This window comes from Notolepis coatsorum (genome assembly GCF_963971535.1).
Source record: "Notolepis coatsorum genome assembly, chromosome: 18".
Taxonomy (NCBI): domain Eukaryota; kingdom Metazoa; phylum Chordata; class Actinopteri; order Aulopiformes; family Paralepididae; genus Notolepis; species Notolepis coatsorum.
In genome coordinates, this window is record NC_140182.1 from 53,900,531 (window position 1) to 53,918,435 (window position 17,905).

The following is a 17,905-nucleotide window of genomic DNA, read 5'->3' on the forward strand; positions in this document are numbered from 1 at the left end:
TAGTCCTTGACCCCCGACCTCCTGAAGTCCACAATCATCTCCTTTGTTTTGCTGACGTTCAGGGAGAGGCTGTTTTCCTGGCACCATCCCGCCAGGACCTTGACCTCTTCCAGGTAGGCCCTCTCGTCGTTGGCAGAGATCAGGCCCACCACCACTGTGTCGTCAGCAAATTTGACGATTGTATTGCTACTCCGCTGAGCCACACAGTCGTGTGTGTACAGGGAGTAGAGGAGGGGACTCAGAACACAGCCCTGGGGGGCCCCTATGTTGAGGGTGATGGATGAGGAGGTGCAGTTGCCTGCTCTCACCACCTGGGGTCTGCCAGTCAGGAAGTCCAAGACCCACTGGCAGAGGTCATAGCCCAAGCCCAGGTCCCTGAGCTTGGCTATGAGTATGGAGGGGACTATGGTATTGAATGCCGAGCTGTAGTCGATGAATAGCATTCTCACATAGTTCCCCTGCCTCTTGTCCAGGTACACTAGACACGTTGTCATTTGTCGGGCTATTTATGAATCGTTTATAAATAAACGCTAGATTATCGATAGTATATGTGTACTTATGCACGCTATAGAAGCGAGCTGAGAAATCAATTACCTAATTTCCTCAACATCACACACACACACGGGACACGCTGTTATCTCAGTGAATACAGCTCTGATTATCCTAAAACTGGTAACATAGACTCCTTACCTTAGATCAGATGTTCTCCAAAAAGATTATTCCAATTCCTGATCGCCATTCCAAATATCGATCGCGTTTATTGATTGATTATTGGCTGCTGTAAATATATATTTGGGATGCACCGAAATTTCGGCACCGAAAGTTTTCGGCCGAAAATGGCAAAAAATGGCCTTTCGGCTTTCGGCCGAAAGAGTTTTTTCACCGAAAATATGTCACCGAAACAGAAACAACCTAACAACCTCGCGTGTTGTTGTGATGATGTCGCGCTGTCGGGAGTCGCGCTGTTTCTATGTAAACTGCGCGCAATGCGTCCAATAAATGCGTCTTTAACATGCTTTATATCCTTATTTGCTATATGCCGCGGTTAATCACTGAGTGATCTAATATGCATATTATTCGCGTGTTGTTGTGATGATGTCGCGCTGTCGGGAGTCGAGCTGTTTCTATGTAAACTGCGCGCAACGCATCCAATAAATGCGTCTTTAACATGCTTTATATCCTTATTTACTATATGCCGCGGTTAATCACTGAGTGATCTAATATGCATATTATTCAGAGCGAGAGGGGGGGGATTGTGTTTCTGCCTATGTTATGTAGTTACTCTCCCTCGTCCCCGCTGTCGTCCACACTCAGCTGTGAGAGAATTGTTGAATAGATAGATGTTCTAGAATGTTTGATTATGACATCATACTGAGCTGGACCTGTACTTTGTGACGTTATGTTATTTCGGGCATTCATAACATTATTTCGCGTGACTGTACATTGTAACGTTAACACAGCCCAGCTGTCAACTGTACTTTGTAATGCTATGTTATTTCGGGCATTCATAACGTTATTTCACGCGACTGTACATTGTAACGTTAACACAGCCCAGCTGTCAACTGTACTTTGTAATGCTATGTTATTTCGGGCATTCATAACGTTATTTCGCGCGACTGTACATTGTAATGTTAACACAGCCCAGCTGTCCGTCTGTCGCGCGTCTACTGTGCCGAGTCAAGCGAGCACATTCAGCTGGGGACTAGAAAGGTGCGCTCAGTAGAGCACAGATGTCCGCTGCGCAGCCAGAGAAAAGATGGAATTAATGTACTGTATGCATTCAGAAGTGCTGAATAAATGTTTTATGGACCCATAATAGTGATTATTTATTATTTAAGTTAAGTTTAGCCATAATCATATATTTTTCCATAATCATAATGTTCCACAACATTGGTAAAAAAAATTCTATTCTATGAATCATTTTCGGCCTTTCGGCTTTCGGTTTTCGGCCAACTGTTTTCGGTATCGGTTTTGGCCAAGAATTTCCCATTCGGTGCATCCCTAATATATATTCCAGGCTGCTTTCCAACTCGCGATCACTTCCCTCATCATCAGATCCCTCGCCAGCATAGTGGAACCAGTAGGCTCCCCCTCCACACATCCACCACAGATCCACCAGTATAATCGAATGGCCTGCAGTTACACAGGGATAGACGATAGGGCAGGGCTGTACACTGCGACGAGATTATCGCAAATTGCCTGTGCGGGTGGAAAATAATATTTGGGGGCAACCTTGCGAGTAGTGCTTTCAACCCTTCATTCGCATTTCACTCCTAAATTAATCCATACAAATTGAATACAAAAAATAGTAAAACATTAGCCTACAACCAGGGCTGTACAGTGCGACATAATGTCACGCCGGTGCTATGAAAGAATCTGTCGGCGATGAATGAACTTACTGCGATAGGCCTGTGGAAAAAAAGATTTGCGTGTGGAGTGAATCTGGGCCACGCAACTTGGTAGTTGTAGTCTATCGTGCGATTAAATACCATGTCCCGCCTGCGTAGAGTCCATACATCCAACACCAAATCCCATAGTTCCTAGCGAACAATCTAAACGAAACTGAATGTTGCATCGTCAAAGAAGAACTTCCTTTCAATAAGTTTAAGCCGCTAATTTTGCTCTGCAAGAACAACGGAGCGGATATCAGTCCATCTTATGACAACCACGTCCGATGTGGAGAGATAAGAGACCATAGCCGATTAAATTAAGTCTGATCTGGCAGTGATGATTACAATGACGGGGACACGGACACTTCTAACGTTCAGCCATGTATTAGGTGAGTCGCCCACAGGACGTTTTTAAATACTTAAATACGGTCTACTTAAATTTCCCTCCGGGGATCAATAAAGTATCAACCTATCTATCTAATAATGAGACAATATGCAAATAAGATAATACTAATAATTGTCACGGTTCCCCGTATGAAAGTGGCTTGCAACTTACTGCTGGTAAAATCACTGTTTATTTCTCGTTCTGCATAGTATTACATTCCTCTTCTATAAACAATCAAAGTCCCACCGTAAGAGCCTCATACGGGTCAATTAAAGATTTTTGATTAGCGTCTTTCTTTCGAGCTAAGTTGAACTGAACATTTCACTGTCAAAAGCTCAAACTTAAACAAGGTTGCGTCGCAACACGGTTTTCAAAATAAAGGTCACATATACAAATACCGTAGTAGGCCTCTCAATTCTTATAAAAAAAAGTCCCGGATATACATAAACACTAATTGGCATAGATCTCTATAAACGGCCCAACACATTGATCACTTTAGGCACACCCTGAAACCAGTAACATCACAAATATGAAGCAGGTAATTACCCATAAAAATTATAAACCTTTCATGGGGTTATTTACAATAATAATAATTAATTTTATTTATAAAACACTTTTCATTGTGAAACAAAGGTATGCAGAGTTTCCTGAAACAAACACACTTAAATGTTAAATAAAAGGACCACAGTAATGAGGCAGGAGGAACATATTTTTTTGCACTATAATGGTAAAATAGTTATTTAAAAATGTGCCCCTAAAAAATATTCTTTGCCCCTAAATTTCTCATTTAGGGGCAAGTGTGCCCCTAGTGAAAAAGCTTAGCTTACAGCCCTGTAGGGGGCGGTATTATTTTCCCATCGGAGCTCCTAGAGCAGTGGTGCCCAAGGTAGATCGCGGGCTGATTTCAAGTAAATCTTGATTAATAAAATTATATTATTAAAAAAAAAAAAAAAAAAAAAAAAGTTTGCTAAATCAACTCTTCCTCTCCTTGTTAACTACAACAAGCAATGCTGTTTGTTATTTAAGATGAGGTCGGACTCGGCACTGACAGATTTGTGTTCATTATGCTGCTTTTATAAAGCCTCAAATGACGGCTTACAATATACAATTTTGGCTGGTAGCTCTCGGGCTAGGTGGTAAATAAAAAAGTAGATCTTGGTTCAAAAAAGGTTGGGCACCCCTATCCTAGAGGGTCTGCTGTACCAACGGGAGACTTGGTTGATGAAATATGAATTCAGATCGCTAATAAAAAAAATCAAACGACAATTTGCGTCGTCGGCACTCAACAGGGGGCATGAAAAGACGACATAACACGTCGCTGGCACTTAAAGTGTTAATATCGGTTATCATATCGGCCACAATTTTCACATCGGTGCATCACTAATTGTGGGTCTTTTATACTTGGCCAAATACTGCTCCTGGGAAATCTTACCATAAGTATGGATAAAGTGCACATCAAGCTCATTGCACTTAAGATTATTGGAGAAGTAGGATACACTTGCAAGTTGCACACTTACACTAAGCACATGAACGAGCACACCAAGTGCCCAATCGTGTAAGAAGTCTGATCAAGTATGCATATTGGAACAGCCCCTCAGGAGAGCACTCAAAACAAAGTACTCATTGTGATACTATACCAGGTTAACACTCAAAACAAAGTACTTGTTGTGATACTATATCATGTTAGCACTCAAAACAAAGTACTCATTGTGATACTCGTATCAGGTTAGCATTGATAACAAAGTACTCATTGTGATAGTATATCAGGTTAACACTCAAAACAAAGTAATCATTGTGATACTATCAGGTTAGCACTAAAAACAAAGTACCCATTGTGATATTACATCAGGTGAGCACTCAAAACAAAGTACTCATTGTGATACTCGTATCAGGTTAGCATTGATAACAAAGTACTCATCATTGTGATACTCGTATCAGGTGAGAACTCAAAACAAAGTACTCATTGTGAATGATATTATATCAGTTTAGCACTCATAAGTACTCATTGTGATACTCTTATCAGGCGAGTACTCATAACAAATTGCTCCTACAGCAAAACCTAGTATAAGAGCGCCCCTCTGAGGGACATTTCACATCTGTCATATCACTTCACGAGAGGTGTTGCTTTAGTGCTACAGTACATTGATAAAACACAGTGAGACAAAACGTGAAGCTTTTCGCCTGGAATTTTACTAGGACGACAGGGCAGGTGTAATTTTGTGTGAGACCAGAGTTTCACTCCAGTACGAGTCACTTTCAGTACCAGTTGTATTTATATATAAATTATAATAATAAAGAAAATTTGAGAAATCTTAAACCCAACACGTGCTTGGTACAATTAATTTAGGCATACAAAACAAAATTGTGTACCATATATTTCATCACAATATGGTTCCACTGAAAACCAACGATATTATTGCCAAGTCCTATTTATAAAATGACATATGAAAGAACTGTACTGTATTTGCCCCGTTTTCAATGGCTTTTTATTGTGCATAGAAAATGATTGTTTAAATTGTGGTTCCATTTCTCACAGGAGGCCACCAGTGATGAATGAATGTAGGTGTTCCATTACTAGGGCCCTAGGAAAACCCTTAAGTTTTTCCCAAATTGCACCTATATCTTTTCCAAATAGATTTTTTTGTCTTATTCCCTTTTTTGAGATTCTAATTTGAATGTATTTGTATCTATTTCTAAAATAGACAACTGTTTTCTTTAGATAGAAATGTCAGCTGAATTACTGAATGAGCTGAAATGTAAATGTCACATTATGCCTCATGTTGTAGCCACGATGTTGCCCTAAGTCAGGGGTTCCCAAAGTAACTGTATTCAGGACTTTGCATCTGGCCGTCTCTGTGACCTGCCAGTTAAAGGGTCAGAGGACAGCACAGTGAGTACTAGTAGACACATACTCGATAGCTACGATAACACTCGCTAGTGCAAGCGCTTCCTGTCGTCGGTCAGGGAAACAAAACTCCTTCACTCGTCTCGGTTATCGGCGGTTTTAACAGATCTTTTCTCACCATGTCTGTACTGAATGTGTTGCTCAGAGACCCAGGGTGAATGGGTTGGATGAAGGCTGCTCTCACTATCCTGCAAAGTGCATCACTGCTTGCAATATTAAATCAGGAAAAGGACAAGCTTCCTAGTTTCTTTTTAGTGGCATGTCCGACTCTGCATATTGTATACGATAATTCTATACTCCCGCTTCACACACACTAAACAACTCAACAAACTCACGTCTCGTATGTGATCATTTGACTGTGCTGTGTGACTGTGCACTCCTAGTCGCTCTGACCTTTGTTTTGTGCTGTTGTTTCTAAGCTTAGAGTCCCTTTCGCTAGTCGCTTGGACATGTTTCTCTCATGCGTGTGTTTGACTGTATAGTATTTACTGGCGCATGCACGTACATTCACAATGTACACACTCATATTATGCAACGGCTGTGGCAGAACTAGGGCTGATTCGATTTTTTTTTGGAATTCGAAGCTTCGAGGCCGAGATTCGATTTCAATTCGAAGCTTCGAGATTAAAAAATATATATATATTAGGGATGTCCGATATTATCGGCCTACCGATATTATCGGCCGATATTGGCATACATTTATTTAACCTTTATTTACCCAGGCAAGCACGTAAGAACAAATTATTATTTTATTTATTGTCAAAGTATGCATAATGTTGTGTTAATTACACGACAAGAGATATGTAATGTTAATTACCTGAAATTATTCAGTTTTTGGGGGGGGGGGAACCCTGCATATATCGGTATCGGTTGATATCGGTATCGGTAGGCCTGCCGCGATAAGCAATAAATCGATTAATTGCCGCGATAATTTAAATGAATGCAATGATTTTGACGGGCGCGATTAATTGCTATTTGCGCGTTTGTTTTAATGAGGCGGAACCAGTGCCCCTTGTCAGTCACTGTCCGTGTTGGGAGGCGGGCCGCTGGCTTTACTACAGCACAGCACAGGAGCTCCGTGGGGCAACACCACATAGCTTAACTACATTTCTCAATAGTGTTGCTCCTTTTAACCAAGTAGCGTTATTTGTAGTGTAACGTTAGAATAACACAGAATAACGTTAATACAATTACATGCATCATTGTTTACAATGAACGGGTGGGGCTAGTCAAAGGACTGGAGACGGGGACAAGTTAAACATGAATTAATTTATTATAACAGGTCGTTTTCGAGTCGTGCTGCAGTGCCTATGCACCACAGCTATTCTATTATAATACTGCTTTGACGCTTCCTCCTCATCGTTGATTGCCTGTAGTAGCTGCATCTAACGTTAGTAGCTAACGTTAAAACTAAAAAACACAACCGGACGAGACAAGTTGTCGGCTAGGATAATCACAACAATACTTCCGGTCCGGTCGGTGGGCTTCAAAATAAAAGTCTTAAACACCGGAAAAGACGGAGCGGTGGGCTTCAAAATAAAAGTTTTGGGAAATAAATTTCTCAAAAATTCTCTAACCGGTCGCAATAATATCGCTTATCGCGATATTTTCGGGGGCAATTAATCGCCCAGCAAAATGTGTTATCGTGGCAGGCCTAGGTATCGGAAATTAAGAGTTGGACAATATCGGTATATCGGTAAAAAAAAGCCAATATCGAGCATCCCTAATATATATATATATATATATAATGTTTTTTTATTTAAATTTTTTATGTTGTGGGACTTTGTTCAACTTTGTCAGTGCTGTAAAGTTTAAACCTTTTTAAATCTTAGACAAACGAAACACGTTGCTTTCATGGAATATTGAGGCTTTATAAAAGCAGCACAATGAACACAAATCTGTCAGTGCCGAGTCCGACCTCATCTTAAATAACAAACAGTATTGCTTGTTGTAGTTAACAAAGAGAGGCAGAGTTGATTTTGCAAAAAAGAAAAATTTTAATCATATTTTAAATTTTTTTGTTTAAATAATCACATTTTATTTTCATATTCGAATCCCATGCCCATCGAACGAAGCTTCGAAGTATTTAAGACAGCCCTAGGCAGAACCATTACCATGTTGCCATAATCCTCCTTTACAGCAGAGCAGCACGTGGTTGAGAATAGGGAACATGTTACCACAGCCTTCACCCCAAGATGATCTGATCCAGCTCCATGAGGTTGGTCGAAAAAGTCTGAGATTTTTATTATAATAGCCTGTATAGTAATAACTGTGCAGAATTTTTCTCCCGTCTGTCAGCTGAAAATGTAAAAGTTCAACACACAGATGGCAAAAAACAGCTGGTATTATCAGATGGGTATTGATTACTTACTTCTATCTCTCCTTCATCGATCTCTCCGTCGTCCTCGTCCTTCTTCTTGTCTCTAAAGGAGTCTCTCCGTCCTCTCTCGGGCCCCCTGGACTCCTCAGTCTTCTTGGACTCCTTAGGAGACGGCGGGAGGATGGGCTTCTTCTCTTTCTTCTTGATCTTCTCCTCTATCACCACCGCCTCCTCCTCCGGCTCTCCCGTCACCTTCGCATCCTCCTCGTCCTCGTCCTCCTCATCGTGTGCGGGGACGCTGGGCTCCTCTGGGACCTCCTCGTCGTAATCCAGCTCATGTTCGTCCAGCTCCCTGGAGACAGACGCCGAGTCGTCCTTCATCTCCCTCACCACGACCACCCTCCTCCTCCTCTCCTCATCTTCTTCCTCACGCTGCCGCCTCCTCCTCCTCTCTGCCTCCTCCATCTCCCTCATCATCTCCTCTTCCTCCTCCTCCTCTGTGGTCTCCACAGCAAGCTCTGCTGAAGGCTCCTTTCTATCGTCCCTGAACGGCCCACTGTAGTCCTCCTCCTCCTCTCCCTCCTCTCCCTCCTCTCTTTCCCCCATGAAGAAGGGCCTCTCCCCCTGTTCCGGTTCAGAGTCAGGAGACTGGGGGGTGTCAAAGACTCTGTCCTCTCCGTCCTCAGGCGAGCGGATGCCATCCCGCGGACCATCCTCGTCCCCTTCCATCAAAACAACGGCTTCATCCTGCCGTCCCATCCTGTCCTCTCCTCCTCCTCTTCCTCCGTCTGTGTCCTCTGCAAGCTCATCATCTTCAGGGTCCGTCACACACTCCGGGACCACCTCCTCCTCATCCTCCTCCTCCTCGTCTAGATCAAAGGAGTCCCTGCTCCTTCCCCTGTCACCTCCTCGCCTCTCTTCTTCCTCCTCCTCATCATCATCCACCCTCCCGTTCTCCTCGTCGTGGACTATCTCACTGTCTGAGACGACCCTGTCCTCCTCTTCGGGGGAATCTAGCAGCTCGCTGTCGGAGACACCCTTATCCTGGTCCTCAGGCAACTGGGGTGACTGGGTAGGGCTTTCAGGGGACTGGGTAGGGCTTTCAGGGGACTGGGTAGGGCTTTCAGGGGTATCCATCAGATAATATTCCACTGGAAAACAGCAGTACTGGCGCATTAGGTGATATACAGCACATTAAACAATATAGTGCTTGCAATGACTATTAGAGTCGACTGCACCAGTTACTAGCACTGTATATTGCACAATGTTCAATGCACATTGATACCAACGTGCTGCTGAAAATAGAGGAGACTGCTATACATGAACATTTAATATACAGTGCTAGCTGGTGCAGTTGACACCAACAAGTAGCTGCCAGCTAATTGTCGCAATGTTTTGCTGGAAACAGAGGCACAGCAACACTAGCAGAACGCTATACTGTGATGGCAAATAATGCTGCGGAGATCTTTAACTTGCTAATTAAATAATGTTCTAGCACCAATACTACTGCATTACACAGTATTACAATGGCAGTAGGCGATGCATCTGACACCAACAGTTCAGGTAGCAAAACTCAAGACAATAAGATACTACCAACATTATTATTATGAACTGACCAAGCAGGGTTGGATACTTAGCATAATTATATGCACATCACAGAATATATCAATGCAATAACGTTTAATCTTTTAGTATTTTTTAGGCACAAATGTGGCCCTCTGAAACAAAAACATTAGCTAACACGTTAGCGACCTATATGGTGCAGATGCAAGCTAAGACCTCCTTATTATTGACATCTCGAGAGGGGGAGCGATAGCAGGCTGTGTTTATCTTAAGTGTTCAAGTCCCGGCTAACTTCAAATTAGTTGTTACCGTTAGCTGCCTGGTTGTACAAACACGGCTGACAACAGACAGGGTCGCGCTAGCCTGCAACAAGGCCTCAAAACTGTCAGCGCCCGAATCAAACGTCTAATTAAGTGCATCGTCCACCTTCTTAAGACAATAAAAATACGCATAATATCGATTTCCAGTCAACGACGCGTTCGAACAGGTCAATCGCCCACTATGTGGCTCACTGGACGGACACGAAGCACGCTCGCTTGTCTTCCAATTAACAATGCAACCCCCGTAACGCCAGGTTAGCACCACGCTAGCCCCGGCAGCTAACATCAAAACATTCTCATTTACCTTGCCAACCTGCACCTCTTTGAAGACAGGGTTGCTGGCGTTAAGAACTACCCCAATCTCTCGGAAGGTGTATTTGACGACCCTACAGTATATATTATTCGGTTATTTTATCCGCTACGCTGGAGAAAATCAAAAGCCCTACACGATACAGCGAGAGCGGCCATTACCTCAACGTCATCAACACACGACAGAGTCGTCTGGAGAAAGCCGCTCTGGGTTGAATGGGGGACAGATCTGGGATCGGATTGTAGACGATATGTCCGTCTTCCGCTAATGTCAAATCGTATATCTACATCTGACCTCGTGTCAGTGAAAAAAGACGCAACCAGCAGCACAGGCGTTGCTACTCTATCCAGTTGTTAGTTTATCCAGTGTGTTAAAAACTACTAGTAGCTTTGATTTGTTTATCTTATTTATTATTTCCTTTTGTTTTGTTTGTTTTATCTGTATCTCTTATTTGTTGTTTTTCATTTGTGTGCCAGTGTAATGACACTAGAAAATAAAATAAATCACAAAAATGTGTCTAAATAAGCCCGTAATGGCTGGGTCGTGTTGGAAATAAAATAATTTATTCATTAATTTATTCATTCACTAACTATAACAGAAGCGTTTCGGTTTATTATTTCTAGTTTGAACTTGGAAATGAGATTCGACCAATTATATTGGTCGTTTTTCTCTTCAAACACAAGGGGGAGACATGACCCATGCTGAGGAGAATGGGACGGCACTTGGTTCAGTGTGCGCAGAGCGCACCAGAGAATGTACCACTGTCTAGTTGGTACTTGTAGGCTACTCTCAAAGCATGTATATGCAAATCCGTTTTTCCCGCCTAGTGGAGACGACTAATCTCCACAGTGCCAAAGTTTGATACGAAATATTCTAGAGCTATTTTGTGAGGAGAGGGACCTCTGCGCACCTGTCAGGAAAGATGGATAAGGTAGGCAATTCATGTTGCATTGGACAATTACGAGTGAATGGCAAGGGACGTGATCAAACCCAGAAGCGGTATTCTCTTTAATCCTTAATGCTGTTTATGAATGCTAGTTAGTTATGTATGTTTATTTGGCTATTGTTAGGTCAATCTTCGTGTGCCAGTCATCAATGTAATTCTTACCCATTTAGGTTATCATATGTGAAACAAAATCGTGAATAATTTCACTTCCTTCTTGTATCTGTTTGTCTAATATTTCATATTAAACATAATTATGTTTTAAAGGATTTTGACATTTGGACTGATCTCAGGTCTCATGGTTAGATCTGGGCTGATTCCTTATAACAATTGTGAGTAATGTGTTTTGTGAAGGTGATATTCATATTCTGGACTTAACTGTTCCTTATTCATTTATTTAATGATTAAAATATTTAAAAAAACACAGAAAGAAAGAAAGAAAGAAAGAAAGAAAGAAAGAAAGAAAGAAAGAAAGAAAGAAAGAAAGAAAGAAAGAAAGAAAGAAAGAAAGAAAGAAAGAAAGAAAGAAAAAGAAAGAAAGAAAGAAAGAAAGAAAGAAAGAAAGAAAGAAAGAAAGAAAGAAAGAAAGAACGAAAGAACGAAAGAAAACAGAAAGAACGAAAGAAAGAAACATTAATATACAGATTGATGTGTTTTTGATGTCATCCTGTGAACTGGATGGACAACCTTGCTATGTCGCCAAATGTGCGCTATATGATCTTTCACTGTGACTATCAGACTTCATCTAGCCATTACATTCCTGGTGTACCTCCATCTATTTATGTCTGTCTGTCTCTCTCTGTCCGTCTGCCTCTCTCTCTCTGTCTGTCTCTCTCTCTCTTTCTGTCTGTCTGTGTCTCTGTCTCTTTCAATCTTCCTTGCTCTCTGTACGTATTTCACCCTCTCTCCCTCTCTCTCAGTTTGTCTTTCCCTTTGTCTCTACTCTCTATCTGTCTGTATTTCCACCTCTCTCTCTCTCTCTCTCTCTCTCTCTCTCTCTCTCTCTCTCTCTCTCTCTCTCTCTCTCAGATCTGAGAAAGACGTTTGTCTTGTTTACATCAGGGTCCCCCATTTTCAATTCATATCGACATTTATGACATAGAATAGAATAGAATAGAATAGAAATACTTTTATTATCCCGTGGGAAATTTGGCACTGCAAATTGCTCAACATTTAAACATTTAGACAGGACAGGTCACAAATTAGAATAATAACACAAATCAAATCAAGTTGCCTAGGATAAGAGTAGAGTAAAATAGAATAAAATGAAATGAAATAAAATATACAGAAATAAATACAGTAAAAATATACTGAGCATGGGGGAAGCAGTGTAAACAATTTGGTCAATATAATTATGATTTAAATCTAACTAAATGAAATATAAAATGAAATATATATTCCAGTATTCACAGTGTCACAAGGTGCAGTATGCTTCAGGTAGTGTATTGTCCTCCTTGGGTTCCTATAAGTCCTAGATCAATGTCTGGCAGCCGTCGCTGCCCCCTGCTGTGGAGCCTGGAGGCCGCCTGCCACTATTGAGCTGCCGCTCTGTGCTCAGTGATGCAGTGAGGCACAGTGATGCATTATATAGTCTGATGGCTGTTGGAATGAGGGACTTCCTGTGCCGTTCAGTGCTGCATTTGGGTAGTGTGAGCCTAGCACTGAACATGCTCCTCCTGTCAGCCAAGTCTGTGTATAGTGGGTGGGTGGGGTTTTCCCTGATGGCCTGGAGCTTAGCAAGGCTCCTCCTCTCCGCCACCCTCGCTAGAGAGTCCAGCTCCACCCCAACCACGCTGCTGGCCTTCCTGACCAGCTTATCCAGCCTGGTTGTGTCCACTGCTCTCAGTCCGCTGCCCCAGCAGGTCACAGCGTACAAGAAGGCGCCCGCCACCACCGACTCATAGAACATCCTCAACATCCTTGTACAGACATTGAAGGATCTCAGCTTTCTGAGGAAGTAGAGTCGGCTCTGGCCCTTCTTGTATAGTGCCTCTGCATGTTTTAACCCGTTCAGTTTGTTGTCGATGTGCACACAGAGGTATTTGTACACCTCAACCATGTCCACATCAACTCCCCTGATGGAAACGGGGGTCACAGGTGCACTCCTCCTCCTCCCCAGCTCCACAACCAGTTCCTTGGTCTTCGCCACATTTAGCTGCAGGTGGTTTTTATCGCACCATGTGACAAAGTCCATTACCAGTTCCCGGTATTCCCTCTCATCACGTCCTTTATACATCCCACTATCGCAGAGTCATCAGAAAACTTCTGAAGGTGGCAGGACTCTGACCGATAGTGGAAGTCGTTGGTGTAGACAGTGAAGAGGAAGGGAGAGGGGACTGTCCCCTGCGGGGCCCCGGTGTTGCTGACCAGTCTGTCTGACACACAGCTCCGTAGGCGCACATACTGTGGTCTTCCCGTCAGATAGTCCACAACCCAGGACACCAGGGGGGCCTCTACTTGCATCGCCTCCAACTTCTCACCCAGTAGCCCAGGCCTTATGGTATCAAAAGCACTGGAGAAGTCAAAGAACATGACTCTCACAGTGCTCCCCGGCTTGTCTAGGTGAGTGTAGGCTCGGTTCAGCAGGTAGATGACAGCATCCTCTACCCCCAGTCGGGGCTGGTAGGCGAACTGGAGTGGGTCTAGGTGGGGTTTGGTCACCGGGCGGAGTTGCTCCAGGACTAACCTCTCCATGGTCTTCATTATATGAGAGGTTAGAGCCACCGGCCTGTAGTCCTTGGACGTGCTGGGAGGCGGGCACTTGGGGACAGGGACCACACAGGAGGTTTTCCACAGTGTCGGGACTCTCTGCAGCCTCAGGCTCATATTGAATATGAGCTGGAGCACATCACACAGCTGAGAGGCACAGGTTTGAGTACCTTTGGGCTCACCCCATCAGGACCTGCATACCAGTATACCAGTATACACAACATACATGACATTTATGGCATAGGGACATACAGGTATTTAGTACTGATAATTTGTGACATAAACGGTATTCAAAGATACAGTACTGTTACCCATAGATCCTGACAGAGTATATACATATGATGGGGAGGGGACTGTACATTAGGAGGGGGTGGGGGGTGGGAGAGAAATATACATACGGTGGGGTGGAGACTGTACATTTGGAGGGGGTGGGTGGGTGGGAAGAAATATACATACGACTATCAGTGACTGTTTTTTGTGGAATTGTTTTTTTGATTGTATTCCATTTTGCAATGTGACAGCTCCTGTTTACACATCATTCCTATTCCTTTTAATTGTACATATATTTTTGTTTGATTGTATTGTTCCACTTTTGCTTTGGCAATGTAAACACATGTTTTCTCATGCCCATTGAACTGAGTGTGTGTGTTGTCACTCAAGTGTGTATGCAGAGTGTGAAATAAACGTGAGAGTTACAGTTACAGTCTTGTCATTCTTGTATTCCTACACTACACTGTTACAATGATATATAAAATATTATATTATATACCCATTCAATATGCCATGACAGAAAATATTATATGCCATATATATTTTCTGTCATGTGCATATTGAATGGGTAATACTATTACTACTATTACTAGCCTTATGCACCTTATGACACTGTGAATATATTTTTCAGTTAGTTAGATAGTCAATTATATTGACCTATTTGTTTACACGCTGTGTTGTTTTACTACCTGTACCCCCTTCCCCCATGCTGCTATTATGCCTGAATTCCCCCATGGGATCATTAAAGGAATATCTTATCTTATTATCTTAGCCGAGAGTAGGACAAATTTGGGCTGGTAGCTCTCGGCTAGAGGTGGCAATTAAAAAGTAGATCTTGGTTCAAAAAGGTTGGGCACCCCTGCTTTACAGCTTTGGGTAGGGCGTTCCACATTGATGTGGCATAATTGCGAAACGTGTTTAGTCCCTTGTTTGAGCCGATCTGGGTTTAACATGATTTGTTGAGCTTCCTCTGGTGTAGTGGTTGTGGTATTCACTGACTTTTGGGAAGTATTTTGACATGTACATGGGTACCTTAGTCGTATAGTGTATCTTGTAGACCAGGCCCATTGCAAGTTGCTGTACTCTGTCGTCTACTCTAGCCATCCTAGGTTGTCAAAGTGGGCAGGGGTGAGGTGGTTCTGGGGGTAAGGTCAAGTAGTAGTCTGACCAGTTTGTTTTGTGATGTTTGTAATCTTGTTTTTAGCGCCTTTGAGGTGCGTTGGTACCATGAGGTGCAAGCATAGTCATAGTACCCTTGAATGAGTGCTCCTGCCAGAGTCTTCAGGGTATTCTTGTTTACCAGAAAGGAGATCCGGTACAAGAATCTAGTTCGTTGGTTGACTTTTTTTATTACATTGGATGCCATTTTGTCACAGGAAAGATTTGCCTCTCGGATGGAACCCAGGTAGGTAATTTCGTCTTTCCTTGTGACAATATTGTCACCCACTGTAACTGAGAAGCCGTCGGTCTTGCTGAGTTTGTTATTTGAACCGAAGAGAATGGACTCTGTTTTGCCCATGTGTAATGATAGTTTGTTATCAGCAAGCCATATGCAGATTTGCCTAGTTTCGAGCTGAGGGTTTTTTCAACCTGCAACTTGTTCTTGTCAGAGACCAGCAGGGCTGAGTCGTCTGCAAACAGGAACAAGTTGCAGTCACAGGCTGACGACATCTCATTTGCATAAATTAGGAACAGTAGCGGTCCTAGTATGCTTCCTTGGGAACACCTCTCTCTCTCTCTCTCTCTCTCTCTCTCTCTCTCTCTCTCTCTCTCCTCTCTCTCTCTCTATCTCCCTCTCTCTCTCTCTCTCTCTCTCTCTCTCTCTCTCTCTCTCTCTCTCTCTCTCTCTCTCTCTCTCTCTCTCTCTCTCTCTCTCTCTTTCTTTCTCTCTCTCTCTCTCTCTCTCTCTCTCTCTCTCTCTCTCTCTCTCTCTCTCTCTCTCTCTCTCTCTCTCTCTCTCTCTCTCTCTCTCTCTCTCTCTCTCTCTCTCGCTCTCTCTTCTCTCTCTCTCTCTCTCTCTCTCTCTATTGACAGAATCTGGCTATGGGGCGACAATAATGTGGTCAAGAGGCATGGTTTCTATCTTTAGCCTTTAAACGGCGTGGTTTATTCATTCACATGGTAATTCAGCAGCACATGAGTCCTCCTCTCCATGAGAGGTAGGTGGGGGAGAGAGATAGAGGGGGGAGAACATCTCTATTTATACTCGCCACCTGGTGGTATCAGGAGTGGCTCCGCCTAGAGCGCCCTCTAGTGGAAACAGTTATATATGCAGTTAGACAGTTACTAACAATCCTACATAGAACCTCTAACCTTAACACTCCCACTTAGGGTTGTATTAGCATACTGGATAACTTCTTTGAAAACATTTTACAAAGAAAATAATACAATCCAAAAACATCAAAAAGAATATGGCAGTCAATATCTACACACCAAACATGACCTCTGCAAATCTCTTCAATTTCAATTTGGAAGCAGGTTTCGTCATAGCGTCTGCTACCATGTCGTCCGTGGGGTCAGCAAAATGCTGTGACAGTTTACTCACTACAAAACATAGGTCAGGGCGGGTACATGTTGTTAAATAAATGAGGCTACCCACAGCTTCTCTGTACATTTTTACATCTGTCAGTTTCTGAGCATCCTCCTGGTAGTCAAATTTTTGATCACATGGTGTTTCCCTTGATCTACATTCTTGCATGTCAAAACGTTTCAGGATCTTTTTCACATATCTCTTCTGGGATATTTTAACACAATTGGCAGACTGTTCAAAGTCCATGCCTAGAAAATGCTTTAACCTTCCAAGGTCTTTCATTTTGAATCTGGTGGAGAGCATCCCTTTCACCTGTGCTAGGTTTCTAGTGTTGTCTGCTGCGATGATCAAATCATCCACCCAAATTACGATGATCACTTTTCCTGACTCTTTTGACTCCCTCGAGTAAACACAGGGTTTCATACGAGGCCGTTAGTAATTGATGATAAAAATCTGATACAAAACCTCTCGATGTCTCTCTTTCATAGATACATTTGTGGTATCTGTGGTGTGCAATTGGTATCCTTAATGGAACACGTGATACATTTTGTGTAATAAATAAAGTGTAATACATTTTGAAGTTAAATGTATTCTACGCCTTGGTCTGTTCTTTTCATTGATTTCAGCACATTTAGACTGTTATACCTTTCAATCAAGCATCTGTGCCAACCTAATGTAGTGTACTAACTATAGCAGTTGTGTTAATAGGCCCTTTTCACAGCAGCCATCTTGACACAGCAGGGTAAACCTATTCAGTCAAAGCAACTATTGCAACTATATACCCTAGTATATATATATCACTGTAGGAAGTGATCTTCGATAAGACATGTATGAAGCATCTCCAATTTCGCCCAGACTGTTTCAGGCCGTAAATCCATCTGATGTAAAATCAAATTGTCCTCAGCTGCTTTCTGCATCACTACCCTTATACTGGTCAGATTGGCTGTGGGGGAGAATGTTTCACCGTAGTCTATCCCCTCCCTCTGACTGTAACCTTTAGCTACAAACCTCGCTTTGTACTTGTCGTGGCCTTCAATACCCTCCTTGATTGAGTACACCCATTTCCCTCCCACTGTCTGTCTGCCCTCTGGTAACTTGGTTAGAGTAAAGGTGTGGCTGTCCTCTAGGGACCTCATCTCCTCATCCATTGCTCTCTCCCATTTACTTGATTCAGGGGACACTATGGCCTCTTTAAAGGTCTGAGGTATCCCACTGACTACCCTGTAGCAGTAATCAATGGTGGTAAGTGTACTGTCCTCC

At 42.7% G+C, this 17,905-nt stretch overlaps 1 protein-coding gene across 1 annotated transcript in view; it reads right to left on the reverse strand.

Annotated features, from left to right (window-relative positions):
• zc3h18 (zinc finger CCCH-type containing 18) overlaps positions 1–9,147 on the reverse strand; it is a 250,964-nt gene extending 241,817 nt beyond the window's left edge. The window contains exon 1 of the mRNA XM_084335339.1: positions 8,052–9,147. Within this exon, the coding sequence (XP_084191465.1) occupies positions 8,052–9,137 (1,086 nt within the window). The 5' untranslated portion in view covers positions 9,138–9,147. The remainder of the gene's footprint in view (positions 1–8,051) is intronic.
• Between the last annotated feature and the right edge of the window lie 8,758 nt (positions 9,148–17,905).